This window comes from Lactuca virosa, chromosome 8 (genome assembly GCF_052849685.1).
Source record: "Lactuca virosa cultivar CGN04683 chromosome 8, Lactuca_virosa_CGN04683_v6, whole genome shotgun sequence".
NCBI classification, from domain to species: domain Eukaryota; kingdom Viridiplantae; phylum Streptophyta; class Magnoliopsida; order Asterales; family Asteraceae; genus Lactuca; species Lactuca virosa.
This window is the reverse complement of record NC_136433.1, coordinates 144,463,122-144,483,651: the sequence shown is the minus strand read 5'-3', so window position 1 is coordinate 144,483,651 and position 20,530 is coordinate 144,463,122. Positions and strand designations below refer to the sequence as shown.

At 34.4% G+C, this 20,530-nt stretch overlaps 1 protein-coding gene across 1 annotated transcript; it reads left to right on the top strand.

The window, feature by feature from the left end:
* Window positions 1-3,207: 3,207 nt before the first annotated feature.
* Window positions 3,208-5,776, top strand: LOC145130913 (uncharacterized). The gene is made up of 7 exons (XM_079065667.1): window positions 3,208-3,280; window positions 3,404-3,637; window positions 3,783-4,165; window positions 5,270-5,321; window positions 5,450-5,505; window positions 5,615-5,682; window positions 5,770-5,776. Exons 1-7 carry the CDS (start codon window positions 3,208-3,210, stop codon window positions 5,774-5,776), a joined length of 873 nt encoding a protein of 290 aa, XP_078921793.1.
* The last annotated feature ends 14,754 nt before the right edge of the window (window positions 5,777-20,530 follow it).

The following is a 20,530-nucleotide window of genomic DNA, read 5'->3' as shown; positions in this document are numbered from 1 at the left end:
GGACTTATCGCTATAAGTTCTAAATGGGTTTAAACACATACACATATGCTATCTAATGAAAGGTGTATGAGTTTGATAAGTCTAGATGAAGACTTATCAAAGCACAATGTATTATAAATCTGAACTTTAGTAAGAAAGTCAAGATAATTGATTTTCTGGAAGTCCATAAAGTCCGGCTGGTGAAGCCACTGAGACAAGAAGGCATTGATTGAAGTGTTTGCATCAGGAGTCCAAGAGGGACGGGTAAGCAGTTGATTTATGGATACATGTCAGGGCTAGTGGGAGCATAAGTGTTGTGCTAATAGGAGCATAATTGTTATGCTAGCAAGAGTATAATTATTAAGCTAGTGGGAGCATAATAGTTATGGTAAGTATTGCAAGTTGGTAATACTATTTATAGGAAACAAAGTTTTCAAATTGCAAAGTGCTATATTTGAGAATTGTTTTACTATAAAAGGATTTAGGGGAGAAGGTACTAATACTTCATTACAAATCTAAAAGTTTAGATTTAATGGAACTTAGTCATGAACATATATGAATATCGTGTTGAAATAATTCAACATAGGAAATTGTATATTTGGAAATATTATAGCAAAAGATTGATCACATATGCTATAGTATTCGCTTGTTCTAATTTTTCCGAATGCCTAGGGCATTAAGAAGGGAAAAAGGACTGGAACTGGACATGCCTAGAGTTGCTAAACAACTGTTAAAGGAAAATCTGAAGTTCGCTGAAGATTGGTTGCTTATGGACAGTTGGAAGTATAACATTTGGACGGACCATATTGACATGTTTCAGATTGGGATAATTCCTTATCAGAATTGATAGTCATATGGAAAAATGGAAATGTTTCCATAATAGGAGTTGCTGATTAGAATGTGACTTAGAAACCTTAATGCAAAGAAGGTGTTCAAGGAGTTACTGATACTTCATTACCATGGAATTGGTTTAAGTAAAAAAGCTTCATTGGAGCATTTTGTGACATCGTTGGAAAAGTCTTTGTGACTTCCAGGCCACAACATCACAATAGGAACATTGCATGAAAGGTTAGATTCTAAAACATTTAGTCAGGGGCGGAGGTAATGCAAGGGCTAGCAGATACGCTGCCCCCCCCCCCCCCCCCCACCCAACATCTTTTATTTGCTTTATATAGTATTAGTATATCTAGTTTTTTAAGCCCAAAAAAGAATTAATTTAAGCCCACTGGCCCCCTATAGGCTACAACCCATTTATTTAATATTATGTTAGACAAACAAATACTTACTTTAGGCATACCGCATACGATATTTACAATTTAAAATTTATCGGCAGCCGGCAAATCGTCGATTACTTCGAAGGGATTACTTCAGTTATATTCATCAGAATTAAATTCAAGACTCCCAAAAGGTAAATTTTAATCCTCATTAGTTAATACATATTTAAGCTTTTGTAATTTGTGGTAATATTTATTTTAAACAGTATAATACTTCAAAGGGAGTACTTCAAGTCTTCAGTTATAGTCAATTGGTCATCACAGTAGGTTCATCGGACATCCAAAAGGTAATTTTTTAATTCTTACTAGTTAATATATATTTAAGCTTTTTGTAATTTGTGGTTAATATTTATTTTGAACATTATAATTTGTAATTAATGATGGTATTATGATTGGTTAAGTGGTTTCTTAATTTTTATAATTATAGGGTAAACTATAAGCAAAAAAAAACCATCGATTCTTTTTTCAAACGAATAGAAGATTTTAATGATAACTGCATCTTGTTAGTGATAATATTGGGAAAAATGTTAATACATGCCCACAACCAGAAAGGAATAGTAATATGGAAGATCCGATTAATGTGGAACCTGGAAAAAATGATATTTCAAATTCAAGAGAGGTAAACTTAGATTCTTTGATTCGTGATCCCGGAGAACGGCCTTTGATCTTAAGCTATCCAAGTCACCAACGGGATGAGATATGACGATTGTGTATTACACTTGGACCATACCAAATTCAAAAATCAAAGTATCCTTCTAGTCCTAGTGGTCCAAATGGTTCTATGCCCAGTTTTCAACAAGCTTGGTTTAAAAGATTTTAGTGGTTGGAATATTCTGAGAAAAAAGATGTTGCATTTTGTTTCCCTTGCTTTCTTTTTAATAAGAAACCTATTGGACGAGTCGGGTCAGATACATTTGCCGTGACAGGATTTACTAGGTCGAAAAAGGTGAATTGTGGCAAAGATTGTGCTTTCATCGCCCATGAAGGTAAGACTCCGGCCTCAGCACATAATTTTTCTGTTAGATGCTATGAAGATTTAAAAAACCAGTTGTGTTACATAGAAAATGTGATTGAGAAACAAACGACTCAACAAGTTATGGATAATAGATTACGCCTTAAAGTTTCTATTGAGGTTATTAAATGGCTCACATTTCAAGCATGTGCTTTAAGAGGTCATGATGAGCGACCTGACTCAAGAAATCAAGGGAATTTCCTTGAACTTATAAAGTTGCTTGCTTCTTATAACAAGACTATTGATGATGTTGTGTTAGAAAATGCTCCTCAAAATGCAAAGTACACATCACCCGATATCCAAAAAGAAATATTACATGTTTTAGCTACAAATGTACAAAAAGCCATTTGTGATGAAATCGGGATGGCAAAATTTTGTTTGATAGTTGACGAGTCTCAACATGAATCTAAGAAAGAACAAATGGCTATTGTTGTGAGATTTGTTGACCGAGAAGGACATGTCAAAGAAAGATTTTTGGTTTTGATTCATTTCAAAGATACAACTTCATTGACCTTGAAAAATGCGATAATAGGTTCATTGTCTTATCATAAAATTAGTGTCCAAGATATTCGGGGTCAAGGATATGATGGAGCTAGTAACATGCGTGGAGAATGGAATGAGTTGCAAGCTTTATTATTAAAGGAATGCCCTTATGCTTATTACATACATTGTTTTGCTCATCAATTGCAATTGGCTCTAGTTGCAGCGACTAAAGATGTGACTGAGGTACAAAACTTCTTCAAAACTTTAAACTTTATAGTTAATGTCATAAGTTCTTATTCCAAGCGTACTGATCAATTACAAGATGCTCAAATTGCTGAAATTTCTCATTTAATTGAGGTTGATGAGATTGAGAGTGGAAAAGGAACAAATTAAATGCGAACATTACAAAGGCCTGGAGATACTAGGTAGAGTTCTCATTTCAAATCAATATGTAGTTTGATGAGACTTTTTGGTCCATCTTGTGTAGTGTTGACTGACATTGCTACAAAAGGTTCTACATCTTCTCAAAAAGGTAATGCAATATTTGCACTTAAACATGAATTGTCATTTGATTTTGTCATTGTTTTACATACGATGAAAGAAATAATGGGGATAACTGACAAGCTTTGCTAATCTTTACAAAAAAAATCTATAGATATTGTTAATGCATTGGTCTTGGTTTCCACAACAAAAATATTGCTTCAAAAACTAAGAGATGAAGGTTGGCAATCGTTTTTGCATCAAGTGGTTTTCTTTTGTAAGAGGAATGACATTCTGGTTCCTGGTATGAATGAAACTTATAGATATGTAATTCGAACACGGCGTGATAAAGATGATATCACTGCAGAGCATCACTACCGAGTTGAGTTGTTTATTGTTGCTATTGACAGTCAGTTACAAGAGTTAAACTCTAGATTTAATGAGTCTGTAACGGAGCTTCTTCGTCTTAGTGTTGCGCTAGATCCAAAAAAAATCCTTGAATGTTGAAGATATATGTAAATTGGAAAGAACTTATTATCCTTTGGACTTTACAGAGCACGAAATTAATTTGCTGAAACTTGAGTTACGACATTATGAGCTAGATGTGCGCAATCAACCACAATTGAAAAATTCATCTACAATTTCTGAGTTGTGTAGGGGCCTACATGAAATAGGAAAGTCAAGTACTTATCCTTTGCTTGATAGATTGATTCACATTATATTGACGCTTCCTGTTTCTACCGCGACATCTGAAAGAGCATTCTCAGCAATGAAAATCGTGAAAATGCGACTTCGGAATACCATGAATGATGATTTTCTTATAAGTTGTCTGCTTATTAACATTGAGAGAGAGATTGATGACACGTTTTCCACAGATAAAATTATAGATGATTTTTCTTCTATGAAGCAAAGACGGACACAACTTAAAGTGAGCAAGGTACTACTTTTTATAATTTTAAAAAAATTATTTGTATTGTAACGACCTAAAAATCAAGGGTAAAAATTTCATTTTTAATATAGCTAAAACATTGATACCATTTATTTCAAACATTTCAAATCATCGTTAAGTAAAACATTTATCAGAGTTCATCCCAAAATCATTCATTGCGGAAATCATAGGTGTGTGCACTGCGATCAATCCGAGCTCTTCTTTTCCAAATCGATGATACCTAAAACCAAAACTGTAAACCGTTAGCACAAAGCTTAGTGAGTCCCCCAGAGCATACCCCACACACAATCCACATAACACATATCATATTAGCTGTAAAAGCCATCTCTACCACATAAGCCCTGCATATAATCATATAAGGAAGCCATAGAAACCCTCCAGGGCCTTACACCTAGTGCCACAAGAACCCCCACGTGGTCTTATCTGCCATGGGAACCCCCACATGGTCTTCCTACCTTGGGAACCCCCACATGGTCTTCCTTCCAAACAAGTCATAATGCAACTATACATACAAACATATAAGATAAACATACAAACATATAAGGATGCCTTAGAAACCCTCCAAGGTCTTACACCGGGTGCCACTGGAACCCCCACATCGTCTTAGCCCTCTGCCATGGGAACCCCCACATGGTCTTATGTCCAACTGCCTCGGGAACCCCCCGGGGTCTTCCATGCAAGTATCACAAAGACAACTAGCATACCAAATACCACATAATCAACTAACATACTGCATATATAACTATTTGCATGGGAACCCCCGCATGGTCTTCACATAAATACATAATGTATCAATAACAAATTCGCAACAATCATCACAACTAAAAAAATGGCCCGACCTTGTTGCCAGTGGCGGAGACAATAGGGGGGCATGCGGGTGTTGAGCCCCCTCTAAGTCTCTTAATTTATGTATTACATATATAGTCCATTTAAAGCCCACATAAGATAACTAAACACCAAAGCCCCTATCATTTTTATTTAATCTCTAAAACTTTGAAACAAGTAGACTTCATTTGAAATTAATTAATTTTTTAAACAAACCAAACAAACAAGTTTAATCTTAATTTATATCGTAATAACTCAATACTGCAGAATTTAAAACCCTACAAAATTAGCAGGCATATTGCAGCCGCTGCTCCCTTGCGTAAAAGAGAAAAAGAAGAAATAAAGTTCTCATATTTTGTGACTAAGAAGAAGAGATCAATATCTATTATTTTAAATTGTTTCAACCTTTTCAGTTGAGGTAATTCTATTGGCATTGTTTGTGGCAAGGTTATGGAGAAAAAGGTCAAGAAGCTATTGTTTGTGATTCTCATTGGAAACAAAATGTAACTTTTACTGTCATCATTTTATTTGTTTTTATTTGTATCAGTTTTGTTTCTTTATTGCTTTCAATAATTATTTATCATCGGTTAAATAAATCTTAAAATTTAATAGGTTGAGATAAGTCTCAAGAAACGAGTTCAAGCTCTAAAAGAATTAGATCAAAAGATAATTATCACTATGTCTATTAGAATTAAACAAAAATACACTTATAACTTATTGATTGTTAATTTACTATCTTATGTTGTTATTTTTATTTTGTTTTTTAGCTATTAACTTCTCAAAATAACGAGTTGTTTGACAAAACATATTTGTCAGTTGTTATTTGTTTGTTAAACATGAAATTTTTTTCAATATCATGATTGTTTTCTTTATAAATATACCCCTACCTCTAGTGTTTTTTTTACCAAGAACCAATCTAGAAAAGAAAACATTGGGTGTTTCTTTGGAATTGTTTTGAAGTTTTACTTACGGTCCCTGATTCTTGTGTTTGTATTCCACCTTTGATTACAATGTAAGCCCCCCTTATTTTAAAATTCTGGCTCCGGTCCTGCTTGTTGCCTTAGACCCATTGGTATGGTGAGAAGACTCACCTCGCACTGCAGAAGCTTCCCGCATGAATTCCTTAGCTGCTGCCCCGCCAGCTTCCCGAGCTGTCACTACCAATCAATATACCCAATTAGCAATTGGGTCCCATACCATAATCCTTAATCCATGCATGGGGTAAAATGACCATTCTACCCCTGGCCCAGTAAGATCCAAAACTAAGGCCCAACCCAAAAACAAAAGCCCAACACTATAATGTCCATAAAACCATCAATGGCCCTATTTTACAAATTGGGCCCAGACCTTTCTAATGGGCCTTATCCTAAAGCCCAATATTCTCCTTAGTCATTAACCCAATCCCCATATGGGCCATGAAGGCCCACAACAACCTAATCCAAGAATTGGCCTAAACCAAGGCCCACAATGTGAAGTCCATTTCTATATTGGGCCACAAGGCCCAATAGGCCCAACTATTCCAATATTGGCCCAAGATACATTCAGGCCCAGCAAACCGCACATCCAGGCCCAAACCATTACGGCCCAAAGGTCCGAAGTCCACTAAGGCCCAAGTCCTCCTGAGAGCGTACGCCCAACGTACCTCTTCTGTACGCTTAGCGTACTGGGAAAATGGACTGTACGCGCAACGTACTACATAGTACGCCCATCATACAAATAGCTCATGCACAAAAATCCATTAAGTGCTTAATACTTGATCCTACCAGTCCAAATCACAGATCTGAGCTATACTTAACGTCTAAACCCATAAAGTCACTGACTTGGTGACTTTGCATGCCCCAAACAAACCCAAACTCCAAAAATGGCATTCTATTTCCATAAAAGTGACCCTAACTCATGCATGAACCCATTAAGACCTTCAAGATGGCAACTTTCTATCTTAGGGACTCAAATAGCATCAAGGGTGGCAACCCCAAGTCTAAGAATCGAATTTGAACCATAAAGCTTCATCCTTGGGACCAAAAAGGAACCATAACCCAAAAATGATAGAGATAAGAGATGAATGATCAAGTTCAAAGCTTTATACCTTCATCAAGCTGAGAATGAGTCCTAAAAGCCAGATCCATAAGCTCCTCCATGATTCCCATCTTTGCATCAAACTCCATCTTCTTGAAAATTGATCAAACACCCCAAAATGGACTCCATAAGATCAAAATGCCACCATGGATGATATATGACGATTTCTAGGGTTTAGAGGGGTGGAGGCTGAAGATATTAGGGTTAGGTTATGAGATAAGGAGCTTAAATAGGGTCCAAGACCCTAAAATAGGGTTCTGATCTGACTGGAGTACGCCCAGCGTACTCCTGGGAACCTTCGGGACCATCCTGGTCAGTACGCCCAACGTACTCCAAGGTACGCCCATCGTACTGCCTTTTTCACTAGTACGCCCCGCGTACTCTGCTAAGCCTGAAAACCACGAAACTTCCAAAGGCCATAACTTCTTCGTTATAAACCCGATTCCGACGATCCTTATATCTACGGAAAGGTGACGAGACGCCCTACACTTATATAAACTTATACCTTCCTTAAGACCTTCTGAACAAAAGTCCATTTTCCACAAAATCCCAAACTGCCTCTTTACCGAAATAGCCCTAGGCTCCAAAACATGAACCGATCCAAATGGGCCTAAATCCTACCTTTTCAAAAGCCCTAATCCTTATGATGACCGATCTTCGGGTCACAACCTCGGACTAGGAATCGATTCGGAACAGGATGTTACATGTATTATTCTTAATTGAGCATAATATCATATGTGTTTATGTCTAACTCGTTCTTTTTATAATTTTAGGTTAATATATGAGAATCAGTGTTTATAATCATTGGAAAACTTTTGAATATTGGTTCTTACAAAGATCGATGCAATTTCTATTTAGACGGTTTTTTTCTTTATTAGTATATCTTTCAATTTTACAGACTTGATTATGTTATTTGATTTTTTTTTAAATATATATAAGCCCCCTTTATCCTAAAATCCTGGCTTCGCCCCTGCATTTAGTGGTGACAAGAATTTTGGAAATTCTTACACTTGTAATATGGATTTGAAATTGTGAAATGAACATCACTCCAATTGATCTATTCACAAAGGAAGGACCATAGAGAGACATGGTATGCTTGTTTATAACATGGCATGACTAATGTTTAATTCAAGTGATTAGTTGATTACTCGAAACATTATACAATTAATAAAGTCTAATTAATATGGTGATTAAATAAAAGGAGTTTTATTTATATTCAAATAGTTTTGAGACCATATTTAATTAGGTTATTATTGTGTTTCACTTCGCATGTTTTACTTCCCGAATAATTGGATTATTCAAAACATCCACAATCGATCACACTTTGGAAGTAGGTAGTGAATTAAGGCTGTCGTGAATTGGATTGTAGATTGTCTAAGGGTTTAGACATAGAAATGGTTTGTTGCAACATTCACGAGTACTTCTGAAATGGAGATTTTATCACGAGTAATTTCGAGACGATAATATCTTATATTCTTGAAACGGAGACATATGATTTGTTGTTTACGAGTCAGTTGTGCATTGATAATACGTAACCGTATCAGTAACTTGATGTTATAAAACGTATTGTTGTGTGTAATTTGATGAGTAAATGGTGCAAACATATAAGTCGAAGTTTATCCATTCCTTTTTGCCCTAACGGGGAAAAAGCAATATCTGTGGGCCCCTCGATGATTTGATGATGACAACTAAAGCGCTTGGACAAGCCTGGACTGAATTGATGTGTTCAATTAGTAGTCTGTTATCAGTCGTCATAAATCAGAAATCGGGAAACAAATCTTGGACAGAGAGAATGATTATAATCCATGTCTCATGTCCATATAATATCTTATAGAACGGAGGAATATTTGATCCCTTATCTAAAGGACACATAAGTGACTAGGTCAGAGTTCGACATCGACTTTTGAAAGCTACGATTGCTGGTCCAATTTTGAGGTCATACTTGCAATTGTAGTTATTAGACTTATCCAAGTGAGAGACTGTTGGATTAGGTGTCTAAGACCATAACTATAATTGGTATGTACTTGATTTGATAGTAGCATGGTCCTTTTGGGTTGCCTTCACTCTAGCAACTTGACAGAATGACTTTTAGAGAGAGAGAGGTTGAATTTATTATTTGGAATAATAAATTGATTTATTAATGTATTATGAAAATAATATATTAATTAGAAATCATGTTATTTAATTAGTATTTAATCAGAAGTTAATTTGGAATTACTTTCGGGATTAAAGGAAATGATTAAAGGAACAAGGGTTGTTTTGCAAATCATTGATAGTTGTGAAACTGAGCTAATGGACTCCTTAGATGGGAGTGGACGAAATCCTATAGGGAGGCCCTATAGATTTCCTCCAAGGATTATTGGTAAAGAGTCCATGGATGATTATTGCATGTACAATGAGAGAAAACTTAGATCCAAAGCATTAGGGTTGCATGTGCACCATAGGAATGTTGTAGTGTTCAAAACCCATCAGTGGTATCAGAGCCTAGATCATTTTTTCTATTGTATTCGATGCTATGCTTAACCTTTCAAAGATAAAAAATTTTCGTTTTTTGATATTGTCTGATTCCACGACGTGGAATAGCCTTCCACGACACGGAATGGAATCTGACGAAAATTTTCTGGATTTTGGCTAAGATTGGATTTAGATGATTACCATAAATTGTTTTTCTAATAAAAAATTCGTTTTATCTGTTATGGTAATGCATATCTTAATCCAATTAGAAGATAATTGTCAAACTATAAGACAATTATTAGTTTATATGATAAAGATAATTTTTTGTATTATTTGATGTGAATTATCTTGCCATAATCTGAATTAGGTCAAATTTAGATAATGACAGATTATTTTAATTATTTTAAATTTGATCTAGAAAGTTTTGAAAAGTTTTAAAACTTGCCCTCAAGTTTTGGAATTTAAAATTTGATTAAAAGGTTTTAATTTTGAAATATTAAATTCTAAAACCCTAGTGTTGTAAAGGTTTAAAATTACACCCTCATGGATTTTATTAATTAATTAATTAAGTGTTTTAATTAAAAAACAATTAATAAATTCATAGATAGGTTTAAATTTAATTTATTAAAAGATTAAACCATTAGTATTATAAATGTATAAAATACACTCTGATACTATATAAAATTAAAAGTCTAATATATTATATATGTATAAGTAAAAGGTCAGTCTTACCGTTAGTAGGCCTCATTCACGAAGCTGGTCTATAAGGGGTGTTTAAGGAAGCGGCCTGTAAAATGAACGCCATTGGGTATCCACTCTTACCCACCGCACCCTTGACCAGTGGTGGGTCGTTACCCGAACAGGTTTGATGGGACATTTAAATCCTCATTAAAAGTATAATGAAATATAAAGTAACTAAACCTTTTACAAATTCCCAATCTTAGTTACTTTAGGAAAAATGTGAATTTGATGCTAACCCATGAAATTGCACATTGCACCTTATTGGTCGTTAGTGGAGCGTGTGTGGTTAACCGACACACTAATATGGGACTAATGAAGAATGACAATGGGTAGCTCGTAGGTTATCATGGATCAATGGAGCGTGTGTGGTTAACCGGCACATTGATTAGGTGATAGATGTCTTCGAGAGTACCAAACTAATTTACATGGTTATTCACACCTTGTTTGTAATCTTCGGTATCCCAGTCACAAACTTGAAGGGCATAATCGAGATTAAACATGACATTGAAAAGTTCAATGAATCTCAAAAGATCTAGGAATTTCATTTAAAACCTAATTCGTTTAAAATTTCATTTTCGTGGTGGAATTGGTAAATTGTCATTTACCTTCCGACAAATAGTTTACAATAGGATTACGGCATCCCTCTTCTGAATTGTAAATTATTGTGTTGGATCCTAGCCTTAATATTTCATTTGGGTGTTATATTAAGGATTTAATCAACTAACTTGAATTTCTCCCCTTTTGTAGATGTCTATTTTTGACAACTATGGTCTTCCTCAATCCTTTGGAAAAGGCTTTCCATTCGAAGATGATATTCCACATGTCGATGAAGGTGAAAGATCATTCCCTTCTTCGTATAAAGGTGGAACTAGAAATCATACTTCTCTTCTTCCACCTCCTCCAGTAATTCTCCCTGACCCACAATTTCGTCAACTTGAAAAGTTCAAGGTCACTCAATCCCTATTGGCAAGCAAACACCAAGATGGAAGGTCTGTGTGTGCACACATCTTGGAAATGAAGTCACACATTGATAGACTAGGGATGTTGGGTGTCGTTTTCCCGAGGAAGTTGGCCGTTGACTTGGTTCTTCAGTCACTCCCCGATTCGTATAGTCAGTTTGTTAAAGGGATCGGCCAAGGTCAAACCGTTTGACCAAATGGTAAAGAGAAAGGCTAAGTCTGAGATTCTCCTGTGTACCATTCCAAAAGATTCCATTTGTTTCTATTTCCAAGAGAAAAGGCACTGGATGCGAAGCTGCCGTATCTACTAGAAGGATCGCAAGGATGGTAAAGTCAAAATGTATGACTCTACTTCAGGTAAACTCACTACCTAACTCTATTAAGTTCCTATTTATAGATTCTTAATACATGATGTGATAAGATTTCATTTTGATGTTTTGTAGGATCGAAGAAAAGAAAGGAAGCTTAAAGGAAGAGTAAGATGAGTCTGGTCTCGAAAAGATAGATTTCGATTGCATGGTTGGATGACCATATTTATGTGCTGCTACTAAGGAGTTATGATAGATTGCTTAGGAATATTTAGAAACATAGTTTCATGTGTATTTGCATTGTAAGGACAAGTTTTCCGCATTTTTTATAAATAAAGAAAAAATTTGATTTTGTCTTATTTTATGTTTCCTTGCAATGACATTTGTGAAAATTGTTGTTTGTATGTTTCTATTAATAGCAATGTTGAAAATGTTTGATTTTTAGTTATATCGATTGTGGTAGTGTCGTAATTTTCTAAGTAAAGAAAGATTCTTATCGCCCAAGTTTCAATTGGATAGAAACTTAGAATCATATGACTTGAATTATGTGATGTATGAAAATCTTGGTACTTTGGGAAATTAGGACTTATTCCTTGTTCACATGTAGATGTGAGTCAAGTGAAGGACTAAAGGATCTGGTACACATTGATGTGCACTGGTCAAGTCTGCCACAAAGAACGATAAGACTATTCTTCATGATTTACTAAACGCTTAGTAAATATGGTTATGCTTACAAGATTAAGTTTGATTCTGAATCATTGAAAAAATTTCAATGTATAGCAGAACGAATAAGAAGAATCAAATTAGGCAGAAAGATAAAAGTTTCTCCAATCTGAAAGGAAAGGAGAGTACTTTTGTATCGTGTTTTATGATCATCCTAATGATTATGGAACCATGTCACAATTGATCCTCTAAGTACACATTAGTACATTTGTATGGCTAAGAAGAGGAATCGGGAATTGTTGAAATGGTTGAATCAAAAAGGGTGAGTCATACTTCGTTTTAAAATCGAGTCTTAGAGTCATACTCGAAGATTGCGCCTTGAGTGACATATCTAAAGTAGGTTTATAACACCTCATGAAATGTGGAGTAGAAATGTTTCTTACTCTTGCACATTTGAAATTGGTAGTTGTGATGTCTTGGATAAGACAAAGACCAACTAAGACCAATTATATGAAGTGTTTTTGTTGATAAGAATCCGTACTAACACTTGAATGTTTGTTTTTTGAGGAACGTTTCTTGACAGAGAATCTTATATATCAAGAGTTCAGTGGGAGTCTTAAAGGTCTTGAAAAGTTTCAAGAACTAATCAAGAATGAACCTCTTGTTCATCACTAGCACACGATTTAGGTTTGTAACCTATCGTGTTGACATATTCTTGTTTCTGTGCCTTTCCATTTAAGTTGATTATGCATGTGAGTTCTATGAGTTCTCAATTGTTTGCATAAGGAAAAGCACCTGATCAGTGAAAGTTCATTGATCAGTAAGGGTGATCTGCTCAACAACTTGGAGTACATGGTAGGCCCTGTACTATTAAGTGACAAGAAATTAAGATTGAACAAGTTCAGTCCATATGAGTTTGGATTTGTCACAAACCTTGTCTTGTGATTATGGTTATGACAAATTCACATGGATAGGAATACATACACCATAAAATCTAAGTGGCAAAAGGTTTCTCTCCAATTCATGAAAATGATTGTGAGGAAACGCTTTCACTAAGTGGATTTTAAGGAGTTAGCAATTGTATTATTTGCGTTCTCAAATTCGATTATGATTACGACATCCCTCTTCATAATTCGAATTGTGAGAAATGGCAAATAGTTTGAACATTCAGGATTTACTGCTGTAAGGTCTGAAATAGTTTAGACACACATATGAGCTATCTAAGGAAAGGTGTATGAGTTTGAGAAGCCTAGATAAAGTCTTATCGAAGCACCGCATATCAGAAATCTGAACTTTAGTAAAAAAGTCAATAGGTATTGATTTCTAGAAGTCCATCTGATTTCTGGGTACATGTCAATGCTAGTGGGAGCATAAGTGTTATGCTAGTAAGGCAATAATTATTATGCTAGTGGGAGCATAATCATTATGATAGGTTTTGCTAGTTAGCAATGCTATTTATAGGAAACAAAGTTTTGATTTGCAAAGTTGCAGAGTTTGAAAAATTGTTTTGCTATAGTAAGGGAGAGGATACTTATACTTTATTTCGAATCTAAAAGTTTAGATTGAAGTATTTATCGAACTTAGTCATGAGCATATATGAATTGCAAGTTGAAAAATGTTTCAACGTTGGAAATTCATATGTGGAAATATTATAACGAGAGATTGGTAAAGTATCGTATCTTTATTATGAATCGTATCCCATATGCTTCGGGTATAGGATCGATCACATATGTTATAATATTCGTCTATTCTGATTTTCCAAATGTCTAGGGCATTAAGAGGGAAAAAGGACCAGAACCGGATATGACTAAAGTGATTAAACAACTGTCAAGGACGATCTAAGGTTAACTAAGGATTGGTCGTTTGTGGGCAGTTGGAAGTATAGTAATGAATGGGCTATATTGACATTATTATGAATAGATAGGACTTTATTAAGAATGAATTGTCATATGGAAAATATGGAAATGTTTCCACAATGGGGTTTGGAAATTAGGAATCTATGTGTAGGTTAGAAACTTTTATGCAAGAAGGATGTTCAAAGGAATGTACTTTGAATATGAGACTTCGTATCTATGGAATTGTCTTGTAACAATCTCCAATGGAATGTTTTGTAATTGGCAAAGTCTATGTGACTTTGGTGCCTAGACATTACAAAATAATCATTGCATAATAGCTTAGGATCTGACACATTCTAATAGTGGAAGAATTTGGTATTCTTACACTTATGATAAGGATTTGGAATTGTGAAATGAGCATCATTGGAAATGTGTTCAATTGATCTATTTCACAAAGTAAGGACCATAGATAAACATAGTGTGCATGCTTGGAGCATGGAATAACTATTGTTTTAATTCAAGTATTAAGTTGATTAGTCGAAACATTATACAATGAATAATGTGTAATCAATATGGTGATTAAATAATAAGTTTTTTATTTATATTAAAAAGTATTGAGACCATATTGGATTGGATTATTATTGTGTTTCACTTCGCATGTTTTACTTCCCGAATAATATGATTATTCAAACATCCACAATCAATCATCTTTGGAAGTAAGTAATGAGGTAAGGCTGTCATGAATCCGACTGTAGATTGTCTAAGTGTTTAGACATAGCAAAAGTTTGCTGCAGTGTTCATGAGTACTCCTGAAATAAGATTTGAGTATTGGATTAAACCCACGCTCACTTGAACCACTTCATGGATTTTATCACGAGTGATTGTGAGACGATAATATCTTATATTCTTGAAACGGAGACATATGAGTTGTTGTTTACGATTCGGTTGCACATTGATAATACGTAAACGCATCAGTAACTTGATGTTATAAAACGTATTGTTGTGTGTGATTTGATGAGTAAATAGTACAAGCATATGAGTCGAAGTTTGTCCGTTCCTTTTACCCAAAGTGGGATAAAAGAGATATTTGTGGTCCCCTAGATGATTTAGTGATGACAAACCTAAGCGCTTGGCCAAGCCTGGACTAAGTTTATGTGTTCAATTGTAGTCTGTTGTTAGTCGTCATAAATTGGAAATCGGGAAACAACACATGGACAGAGAGAATGATTATAATCCATGTCTCATGTCCATACGATATCTAGAATGGAGGAATATTTGATCCCTTATCTAAAGGACGCGTTACTGATAAGATCAGAGTTCAACAACGGCTTTTGAAAGCTACGATTGCTGATCAGATTCTGAAGTCGTACTTGTAATAATAGTTATTAGACTAATCCAAGTGGAAGACTGTTGGATTAGGTGTCTAAGCCGATAACTATTTTTGGTATGTACTTGATTTGATTATGAGCATGGTCCTTTTGGGTTGCCTTCACTCATGCAACTTGATAAGATGACAAGTGGAGAGAGAGAAAGAGAGAGAGAGAGAGAGTAGGATTTATTATGTGAATGATAAATTGGTACTCAGAATGATTTTATTAATAGATTATATGATTAATATATTATTTGGAAATCATATTATTAATTAGTAATTAATCAGAAATTAATCTAGTATTAATTTTGGGATTAGAGGAACTAATTAACAATGGAGGGACTGATTATGTAAATCAATAATAATTATAGTTTGGGCTAATGGACCTTATTGATATGGGGTGGACGAAAATCTATGGAAAGCCCATAGAGTTTTCGTCCAAGGCCCTGTCATATGGGGTTTCATGGATTGCTTAAGGCCTAAGCAAGGGAATTAGGGTTTCCACCTGGAAACCCTAATAGCCTCAACTATATAAGCCCTCCTAACATAAGGATTTTCTGCCCCTATGAGTTTTAGAGAACCCTAGCCGATTTTCCTTCCCTCTCCAAGTCTTCCTTTGCATTGAGTGTTTGTGACTCCATTAGAGGTGCAACACTTGGGGCACTAGGCTTTCAGAAGTCAAGATCAAGCAAGGATTGTACTTGTTATTACAATATAACAAGTGAGGTAATGTTCCAAACCCTAGTTTACATATGAATTTCGAAATTGATATGCTAGTTATTAGGGTTTATGCTTTGGATGATTATTGCATGTACAATGAGAGAAAACCTAGATCCAAAGCATTAGGGTTGCATGTGCACCATAGGAATGTTGTAGTGTTCAAAACCCATCAATAACTATGTATAATTAGATAATATAAGAAAACATACCAGTGGCACGTGTAATATATGTAAACATTGCTCAACAGTTAATTGTGATTTTATTCTTAATGCCCTCATCCATGGAAATTCATTTGCAGTGTGATACACATACCTCATAGCTTCTGGAAACCTCTCCAAAATCCATACCTAGTATTACTTTAAAATGTTATGATTTTTCGATAAATATAAACACTTTATAATGTAAATTTATAATATCAATTGCACTTAAAACTCACCTTAAACGGAAGGTGAAAACCAGTCACCGTATACTTCAATATTGTCAAGAACCCACATTGTCGTGATCTCATAAAAATCTGTGGATTTTCCCGAACACGAGACGTAATTGTGTTTCACTATACCCCCACAAAAGCTTACCCCACGCAAACTTGCCGTGCTTATTTGAATTAATATAAATCATTTTGTACTTATAAAGAAATACTAAATTTAGTACATGTTTTAATTATATAAATTATCGACGAGCTCATACACTACCGACAAAATGCACGTATTTGTATCCTGTCCTATGATACCTTTCAACAATAACAAAATTTGCATAAGCAATACCGCATCATCATAGCCACAATGAATTATGACACTTTTATGTAGTCTTCTATATCTTTCAGCCGCAGATCTCTGTCTGTCACATTTTGGAACAACTGATTCCGTAATAAAGATTTTCTGTCAAATTTTGTATTTATTACATCGACATAAGGTCCACATCTCAACACGCTTATCAAACAAAATTCTGTTTCACCATATTCCACGACCTTCCCTTGTAACTTGAACCGAAACCTCCCAGTCCTGGCTACCACCTCATCACGTACCTCATGCAATATCATCAAATGATAGAGCATCGGGTCACCATTCGGGATGGGCATACTGATGAATGTCCCAAACGGTGCTTGTTGAAATAATTCAATTCGCCTAGTAGTTAGTTTTGGAATGAACTTCCTTAAGACTGTCCCCACCACCCGTCTAAAAGTTAATTGTGCAGCCCATCAACGCATATTATGCTACAAAAGTCTATATATATATATATATATATATATATATATATATATATATATATATATATATATATATATATATATATATAAATGTTGAAAATTTTAGACGATCACAAGTATATAATTACTACCAATCCGAAATAAATATCACAGTATATGTAAAAACTAAACCACTTCGATCTACAATTTCAAAAAAATAACAAATTTCCACGCTTAGACTGCATTTTTTTTAAATCACCATTTATACAGAGGCCTAAGAGAATCCATAGAGCAGCCGTCTACGAATCTGTTCTTCAAACACATGTGTCTGAGGAATTGTTCTTAGTGTAACCATGGCCTAAAAACGATTTTCGAAACTGTTTTCTTCTTAATTTAACAAGGTATCACTATTTCGCACATATCATTGAGTCAATATAACAATTTAAACTATAAAACTACGTTTCTAAGACAACTTATAAGCTAGGGTTTCATATCATTTTAAAGGAAGATGATGAAATTACATGAGTTCCATAGCCATCTGATAACACGTCTTCGTTTAGTTGTTGTTGCTTCCTCGCTTGCCTCACCATGTTGATCGATTTCCAGCTTTCGTTCGGATTAATTTTGAACGATTTCTGCCTCGTTTCTTCCTTCATTTCCCTTGTTCCGGAGTGACCCTCATTTCTTCCGCAGCCCTCCCTCTTCGAATCCGCATACACTATCAATTTGCTTATTTTTTTGTGTTTTAACAAATTTACCTCTGCCACGTCATTTCCTCAGACTTTCCTCTTCATGAGAGGCTAACGAGTTCCGTAGAGACCCACTTTGCGCAAATCGTGGTCATTTTCTGAAAGTTCCATTTTCTTGGTTATTTTTTCAAACACCACCCTTTTTTGGTCATTCCCCAAATTTTCCCATCATTAAAATGGTAAATACTTCTAACGTTGAGTTGTATTTTGAGGATTAAATCCTTTAGTGTAAAAAAAAAAAAAAAAAAAACTATGAGGCAAAGAGTTTCATACACAATAGTTTGTTGGTGAAATTCAAATATCATCATTTAAGAAAAAAAAAGTACTTTGGATTGATTAACCGAGCATCATTTTAAAAGAATTAGTTTAGAATTACATACTTAGTATTTTTCAAATTAAATTTCACTAGTTTCCTAACTTTCGCTCAAAACAATATGTAGTTGATTTGTTTAACGGTTAGGATGTAAGAATCAATAAGTAATGTCTCATGTTACTGTTTAAAAATAACCTTTTCTCCTAAAGAGATATTGTCATTTACCTCCGAATATTAATTAGATCTCTTTGTGGGATAAGGACGCCAAGTGAGAAATGACATTACACAAATTTTGGATATAGAATCTACATAAATTGTCCTCATGGTTGTCCCAAAGTTGAATTCTCAATACATTTTTTTTTCTAACCATTCCATCCTTAAACATAGCATTTGTTTTAGTTTTGATCTCTATGTCGACTAAACAAAGGTAAAATTATTAAATTACCCTTTACTACTTGTTTCTTATTGTAGCAATAATATTACCGAAACGTACGAAATTAAACAAGAAAATAGAAAAGGCTAAGGCATGTTTTTAACATAGTGTCCTTAAAATAAATTTGTCCGCTATCGGGTACTTGTCTTCCAGGATACAACAGTTTAAAGTGGTTCTTTCAGACCACCCGGACTCTCAATAGATTTGGATTATATCTTCGATATAGAAAGAAAGCGAAGAAGACCAAATGGGGAAGAAGAGATTTGGGTTGCATTCTTTTGTTTCTCCTAAATGGTTGTACAATGATTGTATTTATAATACACCACATAACCAACAAAACAATTAAATTGGCATTAAAACGCAATTCATAACCGACATTATATTTAATATCGTTCTAAATTACGAAATATAATCGAAAATTAAACATCAGTTTTCGTTTATACACTATTCAACCCCTCAACTTTGGTGATTAGTTTCAGTTTTTTTCACCAATTATTTTTGCAACAATCCCCAACATGAATTGAAATTGATCTAACATTTTCAAACAATTTAGATAAAATCTAACAGTTGAATCATGCATATCATAGGTAGGTGTTACCCTTTGAACATTCCCTTAAGATACATATTTATTTTACTAGCGGACCAGTAAACTCAATGTCATTGAACTGTTCTACCGTTTGTGTAAATAATCAATATGTGTCCCACATGATTTTCCCTGGCCTAGTTAGGTTCTCATGGGTGTGTCTATTATGGTCATGGACACTTTACTGGTTTTGTAAGAGCTCTTAGAAATGTGCCAATACAATTCCCCTTGAAGCAACCCCACTTCTCTCTCACATAAGTGATTCTATAATAATCATTAAAAACTAATTCGTGATGATATATATTTTATCATCCACGACTATAAGCTTAACCCGCGTCATTGTTTCTTTTAGGAATGAGTTGGGGTTAACCCATACAATGATTCACAAATGTCATATGCAAGAAGGTTTTCCTAGTGAACCTAGATATGGGGATCTCTAGTCAACTAGGTTGGGTTTTCCTTCACAATAACTTATTAATTCATGGGTTTAGTCTCATTCCTCATAACGACCTCTCATTTCAAGCATTTCATTAACAGATCTGCAATCTTATTCTAACTTTATGTAGTCATTAAAGATAATTCAACTTGAGAGTCGTTGCTCAATGGTGTTCTATGTTTGACAAATACATATAGGCTCACCATACTATATATATATATATATATATATATATATATATATATATATATATATATATATTAGCTCATATCGTGACATCTCCCAAGAACTTGTGGAGCCCTTTAGTTCATTGTCCAACCTTGGATAAAATTCAAAATTTATTCTCCTATATTTTTCAACAAATGTTGACCATTATTAATATGGTTATTACTACATTATAGTTACCATTATTGAATATGCATAATTGTGTCAACATAATACGATAAGCATCTGCCCTACATGTATTTGTAAATTCACAATAATATTGGCCAGATCTAATTATGAATATACCATAAAAGAGTATCCTTGAAAATATCGTATTTTTCCATGCAATTTCTTGATTTAACCATCTACATATAAAATTCTTAAGGAATCCTATCTCAAGGATTCTATTAAGTCATAAAATAGAATAACACTTTAAAGTTCCATTTATATGGATCTATTTCATCACATCCATTGATGTTGAATGACATATTCAAACTTT

Coding starts and splice junctions, on each gene's coding strand:
- LOC145130913 (XM_079065667.1), top strand. CDS start 3,208: ATGAGACTTTTTGGTCCATCTTGTGTAGTGTTGACTGACATTGCTACA. Junction 3,638..3,782: donor GTTTATTGTTGCTATTGACA/GTCAGTTACAAG, acceptor TGGACTTTACAG/AGCACGAAATTAATTTGCTG. Junction 5,322..5,449: donor TGCAGCCGCTGCTCCCTTGC/GTAAAAGAGAAA, acceptor GTTTGTGGCAAG/GTTATGGAGAAAAAGGTCAA.